General features: G+C 45.3%; 1 protein-coding gene and 1 long non-coding RNA gene across 5 annotated transcripts in view; one reads left to right on the top strand and one right to left on the bottom strand.

The window, feature by feature from the left end:
- The window catches only part of LOC130283975 (uncharacterized), a 157,098-nt gene extending 151,798 nt beyond the window's left edge, over positions 1–5,300 (bottom strand). For both annotated transcript variants that reach the window (XR_008846893.1, XR_008846894.1), the window contains exon 1: positions 5,163–5,300. This is a non-coding gene — a long non-coding RNA (uncharacterized LOC130283975). The remainder of the gene's footprint in view (positions 1–5,162) is intronic.
- Positions 5,245–19,884, top strand: part of B9D1 (B9 domain containing 1) — a 91,193-nt gene continuing 76,553 nt past the window's right edge. For 2 of the 3 annotated variants that reach the window (XR_008846892.1, XM_056533799.1), the window contains exons 1-3: positions 5,682–5,801; positions 5,985–6,053; positions 18,782–18,893. Coding sequence is in view for 2 of the 3 variants with exons in the window: in XM_056533799.1 (XP_056389774.1) it covers positions 5,697–5,801; positions 5,985–6,053; positions 18,782–18,893 (286 nt within the window). In the remaining variant the exon portion in view is untranslated. Of the gene's footprint in view, positions 5,444–5,681; positions 5,802–5,984; positions 6,054–18,781; positions 18,894–19,884 lie in introns of those variants that run through there. The other variant, XM_056533800.1, reaches the window with a different exon arrangement.

The raw sequence follows: 19,884 nt of genomic DNA on the forward strand, positions 1-19,884 counted from the left end.
TAACTAGGTAGTTAGGGACCCAGGTATGTAGTTAGGTACTTAGGTAGCCAGATATGCAGCTAGGTAGAAAAGCAGACAGGTATGTAGCTAGGTAGGCAGGTAGCCAGTTATACAGGTAGATTGTTAGGTAGCCAGTTATGTAAGTAGGTAGGGCCTTAAGTTAAAGAAAAACTACAAGTGTCACTATCTAGACAGCCTTTGGCTGTATGGGCATGCTGGGAGTTGTAGTTTTGCAACTAGATACACCCTGTTGGGGAACACTGCCTTAGAAGCTACAGATGGAGTAAAGATGGCGATGAGGAGTTACAGGTATGACCTGGTGCGCTAAGTCCCAGATATCAAGGGCGTACCCATACCTCCTCACAGCCATCTTTATTTTGGAGAGGGAGCAGGTCCCAGTCATTGCTGTGCATCTGTAACTTCTAATGCAGTGTCCCGCCCCGCCCCTCATGACATCACACCCTGCCCCCTCAATGCAAGTCTATGGGAGGGGGCGTGATGGCCATCACACCCCTCCTATAGACTTGCATTGAGGGGGTGGGGTGTGACTTCATGAGGGGTGAGGCGTGATGTCACGAGGGGACGTAGCAACCCCCCAATCCCCAAAATGTTCCAAACGCTGGAGAGTGGAGTACCCCTTTAATGTGCCTCAAGCTATTGCAAAACTACAACTTTAGCATAACAAGACAGCTTTTGCCTGTCTGGGAATGCTGGGAGTTGCAGTTTTGCAAAATCTGGAGGCACTCTGGTTGAGGAACACTGTCTTAGAAGCTAAAGATGAAGTACAGATGGTGGTGAGGAGGTACATGTATGCCCTGGTGTGCTAAGTCCCAGATTTCAAATATGTATCCGTACCTCCTCACCGCCATCTTTACTATGGAGAAGGAGCAGGTCCAGTCATTGCTTTGCGTCTTTAGCATCTACAGCTTTGTTCCACAACCAATGTGCCTCAAGCTATTGTAAAACTACAACTCTCAGTATGCCCAGACAGCCTTTGGCAAAATCTGGAGGCACCCTGGTTTTGGAAAACAGCCGAAGAAGCTAAAGACAGAGAAAAGATGGCGGCGAGGAGGTGGTGAAAGGTTGTGGTGTGAAGTGCACTTCACCTGTTGTGAATACTTAGTGTGATGGAACGTTGCAGCAAGCCCTGCACATTGCTGCCGGTCGTCTGCTGGCCATCAGTCGCACATAAGGTTAGTTTGCAGCGCCCTGTTCCTCCTAGGTGGGCTCCAAATAGAGCCGGCCATCACTGGGAGGCAGGACGGCGTCTTATGGCGTGCATATGCGCAGAACGTCTCTTCCCAGAAGCCACAGCGGTGGCTTTAAAAAATTTTCAGCGGCAGCCTGAGACCCTAGCAACGCCACTGTGTCTACATATGGTATTATACATGGACCATGTAATCTCAGGCCTACAACAGAAGGAGCTACAATTTTGTTAAAGACCTGGGAGCTGATGAGAGGCCGAACGGTACCTGAGGATTTGGAGAATGGTTGGCTAAAGTCTCTGAAGATTTAAAAACTGTAGACTTAACAGTCTCTAAAACCAAAGTATCCGTCTGTGAGTTTTTCCAGGCGGAAGAAATATCTGACCCGTACTGGAGTATTTTTAGATCTGGTGTCATATGATGTTCTTATTTGAATCCTTGCAGAGAAAGTATCTTTTCCCAAAGAATTCATTTCTGTTTTGAACTGGAGCAAAATTATAATTCTTTCTTTTTCTGGACTTTTAGGCTGAGGAAAAGAAAAAGTCCTCCCTACATAAACTTCTGCTAGAATTATGGGTAGCTGGTTTCCAAAGAGCTTACCTGGATTCGAAAGATAATTCACATAACATTATTTTAGAGATTTTATTATGACATGTCCTGGTCCTCATGGTCCCCCGGGGCTACGTCTGGATTAATACCAGGAGGAGGTTCTGATGCTTTGCGTCCTCATTGGCAAAGAACAACGAAATAAATAGTGCTGGTGGGACCGTTACCCAGAGGATCTGAACAGAACCCTACAGACCCCTATCGATTTTTCGGCATGGTGTGCAGAATTATATAGGACAAAATAGCATAGCATTCTATGTGATTTTTTGGCCCGTTCAGATGTCTAGTGGTTGGACCCCAATCGTTCAGATGTCTAGTGATTGGATAAAAGAAGAATCCCCTGCAGGTTACTGAACCAATTCTTGCCTACGAACTCCATCAATACCTTGAGGAAGTTGGCTCAGCCCCTTCTCCTTGTAGCTCAGTAGCTGCTTTAGGGACCATCCACACTACAGAGATTCAGTGAGGAATTGGGGTTAAGACTGCACTGAATTTGCAGCAGAAATTAACACCTCCAATTCTAAGTCCCATTGACAATGGGCGGAAAGAATGCCGAAAGAATGAACTTGGATTTGTGTCGGAACTTGCGCTACGGAATTTCCATAGTGGCCATTGAGCAGCAGAATCACTTTAAGATCAATGGGATCCTTCTTCAAATGGAACCCGCTAGGAATTATTACTGAACGGAAAATCCATAGTGTGCATGGGCCCTAATTCAGCTGAGGAATCTGTATGACATCTTATTTTTTTTCAGCCGGATCTGGATTATTCTCCATAAAACATTTAACTACTTCAAGCCATCTCATCATCTGACCCATCAGAAAGCGAAGAAAAATCTTAACACAAGCAAGAATATTGCTCTAAAGGGGCACTGTGGGGTGGGATGTCTGTAAAATTGATGTACAATACATTATTTATTATTCTTGGGAGATTAGCTCTATAGACCCAGGCAAAAAGTGGTCAGAGACACGGAAGTAAGGCTTATACTGGGCTGGCTTCTTCGGTTTTATTTTTCAGCAAAAAAAAACAAAACAAAACATACACAGCCATGAGATCACAAAATAAATACTGTTTATCCAGCACTTACTATAAAGGTGGCTTACTACCAGCCACTCAACAAAGTAGACAACACATGTGTTACTCACAAAGTCCCCAGTTTAAGTCTATAAAACCTCTGGATTCAAACTCCCAACAGTGGCGCAGGTTCCTCACAGCCTCAGCTCGCAGACTGAGTAACTCCTAGTTTTAAAGCCCAGTGGTGAGCTGTCTTCAGCACCTGTACTGATCTGGGCACCACTGAAAACCTGTACTGCCAAGATGGGGATGACAGGCCCCACAACCAAACTGCATTTCATCCCATAAGAATCTGGGCCCAAAAACCAAAAATCTTAGTAAACTACTGTAAGTCTTGCCAGCTTTTTAACTATTTCTGGATTTCCCATATCTTAACAAGCTTTCCCTGGATGAGATGTGCACTTCCTGAAATCTGATAACTACACACGACAGATACCTCGAGGAAATATATTGATCCCAGACAACCATTCCTACCACTGCCTTACATTATATATATTGTTCCTTTGTTTATGTTAACTGCCTAGACTGGTTAGCAGTTTGTCCAATGCAGTTGTAAAGTATGGCTATGGGGAGGTTCTGCCCCTTAATGCACTGTTGTTGGGTTGTTAAAGGGGTACTCCACTTCCCAGTGTTCGGAACATTTAGTTCCGAAAGCTGGTACGGCTTCAGGGGTCCCCACGCCCCCTCATGACGTCACGCTCCGCCCCTCGTGACGTCACACCACGCCACCTCAATGCAAGTCTGTGGGAGGGGGTGTGATGTCCCCTCGCATAGACTTACATTGAGGGGGCGGGGTGTGACATCACGAGGGGGTGTGGCGACCACGAAGCCCGCACCAGCATTTGGAACTAAATGTTCCGAACACTTAGGGAGTGAAGTACCCCTTTAAGGTTAGGGCTTAGACTGAACAGTCCTGTAGTGATGGTGTAAGAGGTTTTTTCGGTGTCAGAATTTTTGAAGGTTAGGGCCCCCGGGGAGAAGTTTTTAGTTCATGCCTCCGGGGCGTCACTTACTCGATATCAGTTTAGCTCAGTTTTCCAGGGTAAATACATGGAGAAGCGGAGGTGGAAGGCTTTCAGGCCCGTCGGCTGGCTGTGGGCTTCCCCTAGTTGGGCAACCTCATGGGAGGTTGGACTAGTTTGTGGTTAAGTGTGTTTTAACTAAATAAAGCTGTGGCTGACCCCATGTCCACTTAACAGTTGTCTTGCCTTATTATATTAGTAAGTTAACAACATGATGTGGGGAAGAGAAGTGAGAGTCTAGTGAGTGCAGGTCTGGAGTATAATACAGGATATAACTCAGGATCAGTACAGGATAAGTAATGTAATGTATGGACACAGTGACCTCACCAGCAGAATAGTGAGTACAGCTCTGGAGTATAATACAGGATATAACTCAGGATCAGTACAGGATAAGTAATGTAATGTATGTACACAGTGACCTCACCAGCAGAAAAGTGAGTACAGCTCTGGAGTATAATACAGGATATAATTCAGGATCAGTACAGGATAAGTAATGTAATGTATGTACACAGTGACCTCACCAGCAGAATAGTGAGTACAGCTCTGGAGTATAATACAGGATATAACTCAGGATCAGTACAGGATAAGTAATGTAATGTATGTACACAGTGACCTCACCAGCAGAATAGTGAGTACAGCTCTGGAGTATAATACAGGATATAACTCAGGATCAGTACAGGATAAGTAATGTAATGTATGTACACAGTGACCTCACCAGAAGAATAGTGAGTACAGCTCTGGGGTATAATACAGGATATAACTCAGGATCAGTACAGGATAAGTAATGTAATGTATGTACACAGTGACCTCACCAGCAGAATAGTGAGTGCAGCTCTGGAGTATAATACAGGATATAACTCAGGATCAGTACATGATAAGTAATGTAATGTATGTACACAGTGACCTCACCAGCAGAATAGTGAGTGCAGCTCTGGAGTATAATACAGGATATAACTCAGGATCAGTACATGATAAGTAATGTAATGTATGTACACAGTGACCTCACCAGCAGAATAGTGAGTACAGCTCTAGAGTATAATACAGGAAATGACTCAGGATCAGTACAGGATCAGTAATGTAATGTATGTACACAGTGACCTCACCAGCAGAATAGTGAGTACAGCTCTGGAGTATAATACAGGATATAACACTCAGGATCAGTAATGTAATGTATATACACAGAGACTCATCTGGCTGACAACCATCTCTTATATATCTCCGGTCATACATAGATCACTGTGTCTTCAGCTCTTACCGCTATGTATTTTCCCGCTATCTTCTCTCCTCCGTCCTGCTCCTATACACTGACTGCTGAACGCTTTAGGAAGTTTGTCCCTCCCGCTCGCCGTAGTTTTCGGTTGCTATGGTCGCCCCGTCCCTTAGTAACGCTCCGTACTGTACAGATTGTCCGCCACGTTCCGGGCCTGCTTTCCCTCCCGGTCTCCTTCCCTCGGTTCTCCGGTCACGGTGCTGGTCATGGCGTCTAATCCGAGCGTTTTTCTCCTTAACGTGAATGGACAGATAGAGAGCGCCGAGGTGAGGCCTAGTTGCAGCGGCGGGGCCTGGAGAGGAGACCGGCCCCCTGTATACTCTTTTACTCTCCTTGTCCAGAATTCCCGGTAATACTTCCAGTTGCTGATAGTCCGGCATTGGCGTCCTCTACACCCCCCTGAGCCTCATTTATTCGCCCATAGCAACCAACCAGCCAGACATAGCAACCAATCAGAGCGCAGCTTACATTACCTACCCTGCTCTGGGACAAATGAAAGCTGCGCTCTGATTGGTTGCTATGTCTGGTTGGTTGCTATGGATAACAAAGTCAGTTTTGACACATAAGGCCCCAATATTAACACTAAATTACCCTCCTCCGGCATCTGATACTCCAGAAATTTTGGTAATTTCTCCCCGTGTTGCAGCCAGATTTTCTGGGGGTGACTAGATAGTCCCGGAATTGATTTGGTTGGATAAGGAGAGCGCTAAGTGATGGGGGGCCTCCTTCATAAAGTTGTCGGTATGGGGGGTGATGGCGATCCTCTGGGCTTTTGCCGCGCTAATTTTTTGTCTTTTCTTTTACCAGTTCCCGGAGTTTGATGAGCTCTACTGCAAGTACTGCTTTGTGTACGGACACGACTGGGCCCCCACCGCTGTAAGTATCCTGACGCACCCTGAAACCAGTGACCTCCAAACTGCGGACCACCAGCTGTTGCAACACTACAACTCCCAGCATGCCCGGACAGCCGTTGGCTGTCCGGGCATGCTGGGAGTTGTAGTGTTGCAACAGCTGGAGGTCCAGTTTAGAAACCACTGCCTTAGGGTATGTTTAGGCATCGCGCACAGTAATCTGGCCCTTACTATTATTTGTACAAACTTTTGACATGTGGTCCAAACGTGTTTCAAGTTTCGATCGGTGTGAGTCTTCATATTGACGTACACGGGGTACAGAGAGGGGTGCAGCACAAAATGAAAGGAGATATGTTGTGCCGAAAAACGTATCCCCCTATCCGCAGGATAAGGGATACGTTTTAGATTGCGGGGATCCCCCACAATCTCCTGTACGGGGACCCGGCTCTCCCTGGGAATGCAGTGTCACGGCCATCGCTCGAAGCGGCGGCCGTCATGCCCCGTCCATATGTCTCTATGGGAGAGCCATTCGGCAATCTCCGGCTCTACCATAGAGACATATGGAGGAGGTGTGTTAGCCCCCGCTTTGTGCAGGGAGTTGCGGCGCTACGTTCTCAGGGAGAGCCAGGGTCCTTTACAGGAGATCGCAGTGGGACCCAGCGGTCGGACCTCCCGCCAACCAACCTCCCTCCTTACATCACCCTGAAGAACATCCCCACACTCCCGCATGATCTAAAATGGGATACGTTCTTCGGCATGAGACTTTTCCTTAACCCCTTAAGGACAATGGACGTACTCCTACGCCCCCGTTTCCGAGTCCTTAAGGACCGAGGACGTAGGAGTACCTCCTGTCCATTCCCGGCCCCCCGCCGCTAGCCGGAGGGGAGCCGGTGCCCGATGCCTGCTGAAATCGTTCAGCAGGCATCGCGGCATATCGCCCAGGGGGGTCATTATGCCCCCCCATGTCGGCGATGGCCGCAGATCGCTGGACAATTCAGTCCAGCGATCTGCGGCGATTCCGGGTCAATCGGGTCTCCAGTGATCCAGTGACCCGGAATTACTGGCTGATCGGGGCCGTCAGAGACGGGCCCCGAACAGCCAGAGCCTGCAGGGGTGAGGTGGCACTGGTGCCACCTCACGATCGCCCTGATTCGTCGGCCGGATTCCCGGCCGACCAATCAGGGCGCCTGCTGCGGGTGTCACTCCCGCACCCGCTCCGCCCCTCTTCCGGAGGACGTGAGCGGGTGCGGGACGTGCACCCCGGGTGCTGGGGACCCCGATCCCAGGCGTTAATGTTGGGATCGGGGCCCCAGGAGCGACGACGACGGCGGCGGCGGGACTGACCTGCAGCGTCGATCAAGCAGCAGCAGGAGGTGAGTGACAGCCTCCTGCTGTTGCTTAGCAACAGCTCCCAGCATGCAAAAAGGGCATGCTGGGAGCTGTAGTTATGCAACAGGAGGAGGCAGACCACCACAACTCCCAGCATTCCCTTATGGGCATGCTGGGACTTATGGTTTTGCAACAGCTGGAGGCACATTCTTTCTATGGAAAAGTGTACCTTCAGCTGTTGTGTAACTACAACTCCCAGCTTGCACAAACAGCTAAAGTGCATGCTGGGAGTTGTAGTGGTGCATCTGCTGGTTGCATAACTACAACTCCCAGCATGCCCGTTGGCTGTCGGTGACTCCTGAGAGTTGTACTTTTGCAACAGCTGAAGGCACACTGAGTTAAGTAGCAAACCAGTGTGTCTCCAGCTGTTGCATAACTACAATCCCAGCATCCCCAGCCAAAGTAGTATGCCTCCCGCTGTTGCATAACTACAACACCCAGCATGCCCTTCCGCTGTCCGTACATGCTGGGGGTTGTAGCTTTTGCAACAGCTGAAGGCATACTGGTTGCAAAACACTGAGTTTGTTGCCAAACTCGGTGTTTCACAACCAGTGTGCCTCCAGCTGTTGCAAAACTACAACTCCCAGCATGCACTGATAGACCGTACATGCTGGGAGTTGTAGTTTTGCAACAGCTGGATGTCCCCCCCCCCCCCCTCCCCCAATGTGAATGTACAGGGTACACTCACATGGGCGGAGGATTACAGTAAGTATCCGGCTGCAAGTTTGAGCTGCGGCAAATTTTCTGCTGCAGCTCAAACTGCCAGCGAGAAACTACTGTGAACCCCCCGCCCATGCGACTGTACCCTAAAAACACTACACTACACTACACTAACACACAATAAAATAAAAAGTAAAAAACACTACATATACACATACCCCTACGCAGCCCCCCTCCCCAATAAAAATGAAAAACGTCTGGTACGCCACGGTTTCCAAAACGGAGCCTCCAGCTGTTGCAAAACTACAACTCCCAGCATGCACTTATAGACCCTACATGCTGGGAGTTGTAGTTTTGCAACAGCAGGATGTCCCCCCCAATGTGAACGTACAGGGTACACTCACATGGGCGGAGGATTACAGTAAGTATCCGGCTGCAAGTTTGAGCTGCGGCAAATTTTCTGCCGCTGCTCAAACTGCCAGCGAGAAACGACTTTGAACCCCCCGCCTGTGCGACTGTACCCTAAAAACACTACACTACCACAAAATAAAATAAAAAGTAAAAAACACTACGTATACACATTCCCCTACACAGCCCCCTCCCCTCCCCAATAAAAATGAAAAACGTCTGGTACGCTACTGTTTCCAAAACGGAGCCTCCAGCTGTTGCAAAACAACTACTCCCAGTATTACCAGACAGCCACTGACTGTCCAGGCATGCTGGGACTTTTACAACAGCTGGAGGCACCCTGTTTGGGAATCACTGGCGTAGAATACCCCTATGTCCACCCCTATGCAAGTCCCTAATTTAGGCCTCAAATGCGCATGGCGCTCTCACTTTGGAGCCCTGTCGTATTTCAAGGCAACAGTTTAGGGCCACATATGGGGTATCGCCGTACTCGGGAGAAATTGGGTTACAAATTATGGGGGGTATTTTCTGCTATTACCCTGTTTAAAAATCTAACATTTTTGGGAAACCAACATTTTAGGTAAAACATTTTTTACATATGCAAAAGTCGTGAATCACCTGTGGGGTATTAAGGTTCACTTTACCCCTTGTTACGTTCCCCGAGGGGTCTAGTTTCCAAAATGGTATGCCATGTGGGTTTTTTTTTGCTGTCCTGGCACCATAGGGGCTTCCTAAAGGTGACATGCCTCCCAAAAAGCATTTGTCGCTCCTTCCCTTCTGAGCCCTCTACTGCGCCCGCTGAACAATTAACATAGACATATGAGGTATTTCCTTACTCGAGAGAAATTGGGTTTCAAATACAAGTAAAAATTTTCTCCTTTTTACCCCTTGCAAAAGTTCAAAAATTGGGTCTACAAGAACATGCGAGTGTAAAAAATGAAGATTGTGAATTTTCTCCTTCACTTTTCTGCTATTCCTGTGAAACACCTAAAGGGTTAATACACTTATTGAATGTCATTTTGAATACTTTGGGGGTGTAGTTTTTATAATGGGGTCATTTATGGGGTATTTCTAATATGAAGACCCTTCAAATCCACTTCAAACCTGAACTGGTCCATGAAAAATAGCGAGTTTGAAAATTTTGTGAAAAATTTCCAAATTGCTGCTGAACTTTGAAGCTCTCTGGTGTCTTCCAAAAGTAAAAACTCATCAATTTTATGATGCAAATATAAAGTAGACATATTGTATATGTGAACCCAAAAATGTTTTATTTTGAATATCCATTTTCCTTACAAGCAGAGAGCTTCAAAGTTAGAAAAATGCAAAATTTTCATTTTTTTCATCAAATTTTGGGATTTTTCACCAAGAAAGGATGCAAGTTACCATAAAAATTTTACCACTAAGTTAAAGTAGAATATGTCACGAAAAAACAGTCTCAGAATCAGAATGATAACTAAAAGCATTCCAGAGTTATTAATGTTTAAAGTGACAGTGGTCAGAATTGCAAAAAACGCCCTGGTCCTTAAGGTGTAAAATGTCCTGGTCCTTAAAGGAGTAGTCCAGTGGTGATTCAGTGGTGAGCAACTTATCCCCTATCCTAAGGATAGGGGATAAGTTGCAGATCGCGGGGGGTCCGACCGTTGGGGCCCCCCGAGATCTCCTGTATGGAGCCCCGACAGCCGGCGGGAAGGGGGCGTGTCGACCTCCGCACGAGGCGGCGGCCGACACGCCCCCTCAATACAACTCTATGGCAGAGCCGAAGCGCTGCCTTCGGCAATCTCCGGCTCTGCCATAGAGATGTATTGAGGGGGCGTGTCGGCCGCCGCTTCGTGCGGGGGTCGACACCCGCTATCTCGGCGGAGAGCCGGGGCCCCGTACAGAGAGATCGCAGGGGACCCCAGCGGTCGGACCCCCCGCGATCTCAAACTTATCCCCTATCCTTAGGATAGGGGATAAGTTTTTCACCACTGGACTACCCCTTTAAGGGGTTAAAGAGTACCTATCACCAAGTAAACATGCTGCTCTTTTTTCCCCCTTGTCATCCTGAGTCCATATCACTGTTTCTTTTTCAATTTGGGCCATTATTTATCAAGTTATAGCCTTCTAAAGTCTGCTCACTTACTCACTGCTTTAGCTGCTGCAAGGGGGCTTTACCCAGCAGGCGTGACGTCACCTGAAGCCTGGATGGTAACGCTTCCGCCCTTCCGCCCTGCTCTATGCTGTGCTCGGGAGCGAGCATAAAACGGAGCCAATCATGGCAGATTGTGAGGCATACAGAGAGAAGGAACATCGGAGCGTGCTGCCTGCTGTGCGCCTTGCGCTACATAGCATATGTGAGGGGCGGTGGGACACAAGGCAGGGGGGAGGTGATTATGTCTCTGCTCACAGAGCCCCGTGTGCGCCGCGCACACAGCGCTCGCTCCCGCCTGCATAATTGACAGGCAGGGAGCGATAGCTGAGCAGAGCCGCACTTCCGGAAAATGGACCAGTGCCCGTTGGACACTGGTCCTAAGCCTATGCAGCGGCCTATGCAGCGCCTGAAAAACACTATGCAAGAGAGACCCCTAAAGGCTACTTTTTAGCAAGGTAAAAACTGATATAAATATTATTTTTTGTTAATGAACATACATTGCAATATGACTTCTTTTTACATAAGGAATACTATATAAAAACTTTTACTTGATGACAGGTACTCTTTAAAGGACTAGTCCCATGCCGATAACTACAGAAAAATGTATCCCCTATCTGCAGGATCGCTGTGGCCCCCCACGATCTCCTATATGGAGCCCCTGCTCTCCAATGGAGTGGCGCGTCAAGACCCCCGCCTGAGGCTGGGTCCACCACGCCCTCTCCATATATCTCTATGGGAGAGCTGAAGATAGCGGAATAACGCACCCTTAGAGATATATGGAGGGGGCGGGGGTTGTGACGCGTCACTCTGTGGGAGAATTGGGGTTCTGTACAGTTCATCGCAGGAGGCCACAGCACTTGGGCCCCCCGCAATCTAAAACTTATCCCCTATCCCGCGGATAGGGCATACGTTTTTCTGTACTTATCAGCATGGGAGCAGCAATGAGATGGATAGAAAATTGGTTAGGGGTGTCGTATCTATTAGTAGTGTTACCCCTTAATAGGGATGCGCCAAAATTTCAGCCGCCAAAAACTTTTAGTCGAAAGTATCGCTGGGTGTTGATTCCAAAGGGGTATAGCTCAGTGGCCATGGGAGAAGGATGAGCAGGCGGCATGAGGCAGAAGAGGAGGCCTGCGTGGGAAGGAGACGTGGCTGTTTTACACCAGCTGAGGCACAATATTTGGAAAAAACAGAGCAGTGATCTACAATTCAAGGCTCTGCAGCTGGTGTAGAACTATAACCCTCATCATGCCCTGAAAGCCGAAGGCTGTCAGGACATGCTGGGAGTTGCACTTCTACATCGGCGGCTACAGAGCCACAGATTGTGAATCACTGCTGTGTAACACAACGTGTGTGGCAGTTGTAATTTTGGGACATTTTCTGTCATGATTTTTGGTCAAGTACATCCCACCTTTTCGGTTTTGGCCCCACAATTTAATACTGGTGCACCACAACCCCTTATAGAGCAAAGTTTAGTGTCACAAGTAACACGTGGGAAGAAGCCACAACCACCATCCTGCACACAGTGCTAAATCTGCCACTGACTCGCCCAATGCTCTCCCCATTACATGTCACTATCCCCAAAGCACATCTGCTGCTCACACCTAGACTGTCTGGCCTATCCTGTAGCCCCAGCGCAGAAGACAGACCAGAGACACTCCATGACCACTGACACAAGCACGCTCATGCTGTACAGGAGAAACTTATGCTTGACTTTCTGGGCACCAGGTAAAACTGTATCATTAGGTGACGGAGAGAATAAAAAATCTTATTCCCCACTAAAATTTGGTAAGCTGACATGCCTGATGGGGATATCTGTGGCTGTCATTGTGATGAGTTGTGGGAGATTAGCTCTGTCGAACCAGTCAAATATCGGCAACATAGCAGTCAGAGACAGGGAAACTAAAGTAGTGTTTAAACAGGGCTTCTCCTGATGTTGTTTTTCAGTAACAAAACATAGAAGAAAAAATGTCCAGCATCTAAAGGGTGGAGTACAAACTGGGTTCTTCTTTATTGGAAAAGTTGCATAGACACCGTAAAAACTCAGAGTTAGACTAGGTTCACACTACGAAATCTCTGGGCAGAAAATTTCCACCTGAAGATTCCGAGTGCGGCCAGCGCCGACTGAATCAGTCAGCACTAGGACCGCGCGGACATCAGTCTCCAATAGACTGCAGTGTGTTCTGCGAGTATTTCCACCTGAAGAATAAGCAACGCCATTCTTCAGGCGGAAATTTTAAATCTGATTTTCCGTTCACAATTCCGCTTTGTGAATTCCGAAGTGTGAATTTGTGAATGGAAACCCCTTCACTACACTATACATTTTAGTAAGCGGAATGTCTGCCTGCAATTTCAAAGCGGAATTGCAGGTGGAAATTCCTTAGTGTGAACCTAGCCTAAGAGTTAGAGTTTTTACCGTGTCTGTGCAACTTTTCCAATAAAGAAAAACCCTGTTTGTACTCCACCCTTTGGATGCTGGACATTTTCTCTTTATTGAATTGGTGTGCAGTGAAGCCGGAGGCGGGACCCGCAGGTCCGAGTACAGGTTTGGAAGCTGAGCTGGGTGAGCTGTTTCTACTATATGATTCTAGTAACAAAACTTACACCGCCTTCCCCTTTACAGGTGGCTTACTAATATCTGCCCAACAAAGTAGATAACAAATGTGTAAGGCTATGTTCACTTTGCAGCCAAACGGACCCTGAAACCAGTCGGGTGCAAACGGCTACTGCCGGGTCCCGACGGACCCCATTCACTTGCATTGGGTCCGTCAGGGATCCAGTAATTTTAAAGAAATTTATCAGAGAAAAAAATAGTGCTTGCATTATTTTTTTTCTCCGCTAAACTCCCGTCGTTTTTAACGGGATTGACGACGGAACTCTGAATAGTGGAATCTGATAGCAATGTGAACGAGCCCTTACTCACACAGGTTACAATATGCCATTTTTGATGCTGCAAACCTCTGGAATCAAACTCTCATTAGAGAGTCCTCACAGATTCACATGCAGACTGACTCTCACCTAGTTGTAAAGCCCAGCGAGGAGCTGTCTTCAGCACCTGTGCTGATCTAGGCTTGTTCCAGGAAGGGGATGAAAGGCCTCACTATCAAACCGGTCTTTCATCTCATAAAAATCCAGGCCCGATAACAGGACTCACCAAGGTTCCTAGCACGCATTACCAGGGAATTAACCCCTTAAGGACCAAGCGTTTTTCTGTTTTTGCACATTCGTTTTTTTACTCACCTTTTTAAAATTCATAACCCTTTCAATTTTGCACCTAAAATCCATATGATGGCTTATTGTTTGCGTCACCAATTCTACTTTGTAATGACATCAGTCATTTTACCCAAAAATCAACGGCGAAACGGGTAAAAAAAAAAATCATTGTGCGACAAAATTGAAGAAAAAACACCATTTTGTAAATTTTGGGGGCTTCCGTTTCTACGCAGCACATTTTTCGGTAAAAATGACACCTTCTCTTTATTCTGTAGGTCCATTTGTTATGTTTATATATTTTTTATATGAAACTTAGGAAAACACACACATTAACTCCTTCCTTATTAAAAGTTAAAATCACCCGATATTAACTTTTAATAAGGAAGGGGGTAATGTGTGTGCTTTTAAAATATATATATATATATATATATATATATATATATATATATATATATATATTTTTTTTTTTTTTGTACACTTTTAGCCCACTTAGGGGACTTTTAGGAGGAACCATTTGATTCCTCATACAGATCAATGTGGTTCCATAAAACCACATTGATCTGTGTGCTCTGCGCTCGATTGATATAGCCTTACGGCTACCTCCACAGTGGATCGCCCCCCCCCCCGAATAAACATGGCGAGTTTGCATGTGTTCTCGATGGAAGCCGCTGCCAGACTCCTCTGGTGGCAGCTTATCTTCAAAAGAATCAGATGTTGAAATGTAATGTACCCAACCCTTCCCACTCCCTCCATTATAGGCTCTCATACATAGTGGATCAGTGTTTCCCAACCTGTGTGCCAGCCAAAGGCTGGAGGTTGTAGATTTGCAACAGCTGGAGACACACAGGTTGGGAAACACTGTATTAGATAGTTGGCCGGTCTGGCTATATTTTCTGTTATCCCAAGGAAATCTACAGCGACCCTAAAACCGGCCCTGGACTCTTATCATCAATGAAATTGTCTTCAGCAAGAAAGGTCCCCAGGCATTGAATGGTCACATCCTAGAGATCCTGAATGTAAATCCACCTAGTTAAAAATTATTACTGCAACGTATCGCTACATAACCAGGAAGGCTTGTAACTCAGGGGTCTGGAAAAGTTGGGTAATAATTCCTGCGAGAACCGGAATGTGCACCATGTTGGTAACCGCCTGTCTTTAAAGGGGTACTCCACTGGAATACAATTTTTTTTAACCCCTTAACGACCACGGACGTAAATGTACATCCTGGTTTGGCAATACTTCGCGCACCAGGATGTACATTTACGTCCTGTGTTTGACCGCGAGCATCGGAGCGGTGCTCGCGTCATACACGGCAGGTTCGGCCGCGAGCATCGGAGCGGTGCTCGCGTCATACACGGCGGATGTCAGCCATTACCGCCGGGTCCCCAGCTGCTGAAAGCAGCCGGGGACCCGCCTGTAATGGCCGACATCCGCGATCGCGCGGATGTCCGCCATTAACCCCTCGGATGCCGTGATCAGTACAAATCACGACATCTGCAGCAATGCGCACGTTAAAATAGATGATTGGAGCGCCCGCAGCGCTGCCGCGGCTTAATGGCCTCAGTCCGTCTCCTGCTCTGGTCTGAGATCGAGCAGACCAGAGCAGGAGATAACCGATAATACTGATCAGTGCTATGTCCTATGCATAGCACTGAACAGTATTAGCAATCAAATGACTGCTCTAAATAGTCCCCCTATGGGGACATAAAAAGTGTAAAAAAATTAATAAATAAATAAAAGAAATTAATTTGAAAAATGTAATAATAAAAAGTAAAAAAAAGTGAAAAATCCCCTCCCCCCCAATAAAAATGAAAATTGTCAGTTGTTCCCATTTTACCCTCAAAAAGCATTTTATTTATTTTTTATTTATTTTTTTATAAACATGTTTGGTATCGCCACATGCGTAAACGTAAAAAATAAAAAACTTCCAAAACTGCTGCTTTTTTTGTCACATTTTATTCCCAAAAAAATTATAATTTTTTTTTCTAAAAGTTGTATATATGCATATGTGGTATCAATAAAAAGTACAGATGACGGCGCAAAAAATGAGCCCTCATACCGCCTTATATATGGAGAAATTAAAAAGTTATGGGTGGTCAAAATAGGGCAATTTTAGATTACTGATTTCGTACAAAAAGTTTAAAATTTTTCTTTTTAAGCGGTACAAAAATATAAAAGTATCTAGCCATGGGTATTGACCCACAGAATAAAGAACACATGTAATTTCTATCGTAAAGTGTACAGTGTGAAAACGAAACCCTCCAAAATTTGCAAAATTGTAGTTTTAATTCAAATTTCCTGCCTAAAAAAATATTTTTTTGTGTTTGCTGTACATTTTATGGTAAAATGAGAGGTTTCATTACAAAGTACAATTGGTCACGCAAAAAAAAAAAAAGCCCTTATGGGTCTGTAGATGGAAATATAAAAGAGTTATGGATTTTAGAAGGCGAGGAGGAAAAAAACGAAACCTTAAGGTGAAAATGGGCTTGGTCCTTAAGGGGTTAATTCAACTGGAGCCAGAAAGCTAAGCAGATCTGTAAATTATAAAATAGAAAATTAGAAAAATGTGTGCAGCTCACAACCAGGTATTCGAGGTTGTTGTGGTTAAAGGATTGATCCCCACCAATCCAAATGGGTAAAAACTAAAACAAAGATTAACCACACCTCAAGAATACTACCCTAGGGTACACAGTGAATAATTGTTTGAGACATAAAGTTTTGAAAAAAAGTGCAGATTTTATTATAACAATAAAAACCTAAATGGTTAAAAATATCAGAGCAATGTCAATGTTATCTTAAACTGTCATTGGGCCCTAATGACAGATTTAGAAAATATGAATATATGTATAGCAACCACCTAATATAGAATAATCTATAGATGTAAAAAACAAATGCAATTTTTCAACGGTATATAATGATCCGGAGTCGACTATTAGTCCGGCACCTATGATGAATAAAAAAGGGCTGATAGTCCGGCACTTGTAATGGAAAAGGCAAAGTCACTTGATGGACTGATGTACAGGTGTATAAAAAGCTGCCCACAGTTGTTAGACAAATGCAAAGTTCAACCTCACCCTGGCTGCTGGTCCCGTACTGCGACGGGCCGATAGTTGAAATTCTTGTGTTGGCTGCAGCAATCCTGGCGTGAGAGCCTGGATGGATATGTCACATCCGCCTACTGAGGAAGGGGTCGTTTTTAGCACCCTGAAACGCGTCTAGGCTGATATCTAATCTGAACAGAGCACAATTTGCACGCACCACCTAGACTGAAGCCGGCCCAGAACTTTGTGCACCACTTGCTGCATTCACCAAACATCCTCTCCCACTGAGCGCATTACCAACCTGCTGCCTGCACTACCAGAACCCAGCCACGATCTCTCCAGCGAAGGTCCGATACACATCCAGGTATTTGCCGATACCACGGACCGTTCCCGAGAGAGTCTCCTGCCGGAGCCCATATCCATCCAGGCTCTCACGCCAGGATTGCTGCAGCCAACACAAGAATTCCATCTATCGGCCCGTCGCAGTACGGGACCAGCAGCCAGGGTGAGGTTGAACTTTGCATTTGTCTAACAACTGTGGGCAGCTTTTTATACACCTGTACATCAGTCCATCAAGTGACTTTGCCTTTTCCATTACAAGTGCCGGACTATCAGCCCTTTTTTATTCATCATAGGTGCCGGACTAATAGTCGACTCCGGATCATTATATACCGTTGAAAAATTGCATTTGTTTTTTACATCTATAGATTATTCTATATTAGGTGGTTGCTATACATATATTCATATTTTCTAAATCTGTCATTAGGGCCCAATGACAGTTTAAGATAACATTGACATTGCTCTGATATTTTTAACCATTTAGGTTTTTATTGTTTTAATAAAATCTGCACTTTTTTTCAAAACTTTATGTCTCAAACAATTATTCACTGTGTACCCTAGGGTAGTATTCTTGAGGTGTGGTTAATCTTTGTTTTAGATCTGTAAATTACTTCTATTTAAAAATCTTAATCCTTCCAGTACTTATCAACTGCTGTTATGATCCACAGGAAGTTCTTTACTTTTTGAATTTCCTTTTTGTCTGTCCACAGTGCTCTCTGGTGACACCTCTGTCCATTTTAGGAACTGTCCAGAGCAGGAGAGGTTTGCTATGGGGATTTGCTCCTACTCTGGACAGTTCCTAAAATGGACAGAGGTGTCAGCAGAGAGCACTGTTGTCAGAACTTCCTGTGGATCATAACAGCAGCTGAAAAGTACTGGAAGGATTAACCTTTTTTAATAGAAGTAATTTACAAATCTGTTTAACTTTCTGGCACCAGTTTATTTAGAAAAAAAAAAAAGTTTTCCAGTGGAGTACCCCTTTAAAGACAGGCGGTAACCAACATGGTGGACATTCCCGTTCTCGCAGAAATTATACCCAACTTTACTTTACATTCAGTGGAGTAAAAAACTATTTTTTTTCATATTAACTGGCTCCAGAAAGTTAAACAGATTTGTAAATTACTTCTATTAAAAAATCGTAATCCTTCCAGTACTTATCAGCTGCTGAAGTTGAGTTATTCATTTCAGTCTGTCCACAGTGCTCTCTGCTGACACTCTGGACAGTTCCTGAGACAGACAGAGGTGTCAGCAATGAGCACTGTGGTCAGACAGAAAAGAACAACTCAACTTCAGGAGCTGATAAGTACTGGAAGGATTATGATTTTTTTAATAGAAGTAATTTACAAATCTGTTTAACGTTCTGGAGCCAGTTGATATGATTTTTTTTTTTTTTTTCACTGGACACCCCTTCCCTTTAAAACTATAGAAAAATGTCACCATATCTTAACATGGAAATGCGCCATTTTTTTTTTTTTTTTTTTTTTTTTAGCATATTATGACTGAAGCCTCTGATCATAAATGTGACACAATACTCTGTTCTGCCTCTAATACTTCATCTTCTCTCTTTGTTAGGGGGTGGAAGAAGGGATATCCCAAATCGCAACTAAGAACCGAACTGCGAACCAAAGCATCGTGTGGAATTTTCCCATTGAGATAACATTTAAAAGCACCAACCCGTACGGCTGTAAGTACATCCTTTATGCTCAAATATCCCGTCGGGTTGTCTTTTAGTTAGATGACAGTATGGCCAAAATTATAACCCAACTTTCCCAAAGGACAGATCAGATGACCTTGAGGAATGCTGGATTCCTTGTCATACTTACATACTACCACCAGGTGGTGCTCACTCCTAAGTTTTCCCTTTTATTCCTTTATATGTGTTCATAGTGAATGCTTTTTTCATAGCCCATATTCATGGGGGACATGAAGGCTCGGAAGTGGTTAAAAAATAAAGTATTTTATTCTACTAAATATGACATTTTTAAAACATTTTTACTATGGTTAAATCAGTGGTCTCTCTCACCTGTGGCTCTACAGGTGCTGCAAAACTACAACTTCCAGCATGCCCGGACAGCCAACAGCTGTCCGGGCATACTGGGAGTTGTAGTTTTTCAAACGCTGGAGAAACACAGGGTAGAGACCACTGATCTCAATCTTAAAGGGACATTCCCTTTAATGCTATTTATCACCCATTTATTGTTAAGACCCTCACCAGTTACTACCAGAAGGAAGAGGAGGGGTCCCAGGCACCCTGTCCCTCTTATCCTGCACACGTACAGTGCGGAGAAGCTTGAATTGACAACAGGCACCCATTCAAACTCTATAAGGGAGATGGAAACTGCCTCGTGAAACTAGAGGAACAAGTGTTTTCCAGTAGCAACAAATGCTGTATAGTTGTCCAACCATAGCAGAATAAATCAGGCCAGGACATTGGCAAACAACACAGTCCAGATTTGTAAAAAAGTTTAGATCGCACCAGGTCTCAGTCCTGAGATGTAGTAAAAGCCAGGTGAAGTGCGCATTGCTGGCACCTCACTCCCCGGCTGTCAATCAAATCCGACTCTTTCACTGCATTAGTCTATGGAGTGAAAGAGTCATATCAAGCGGCCGACTGGGGCGCGACTTCACCCTGCTATTACTCACGATCTCTGGGGGGGTCTTAGGTCTGAGACCCA

This window comes from Hyla sarda, chromosome 8 (genome assembly GCF_029499605.1).
Source record: "Hyla sarda isolate aHylSar1 chromosome 8, aHylSar1.hap1, whole genome shotgun sequence".
Classification (NCBI taxonomy): Eukaryota; Metazoa; Chordata; class Amphibia; order Anura; family Hylidae; genus Hyla; species Hyla sarda.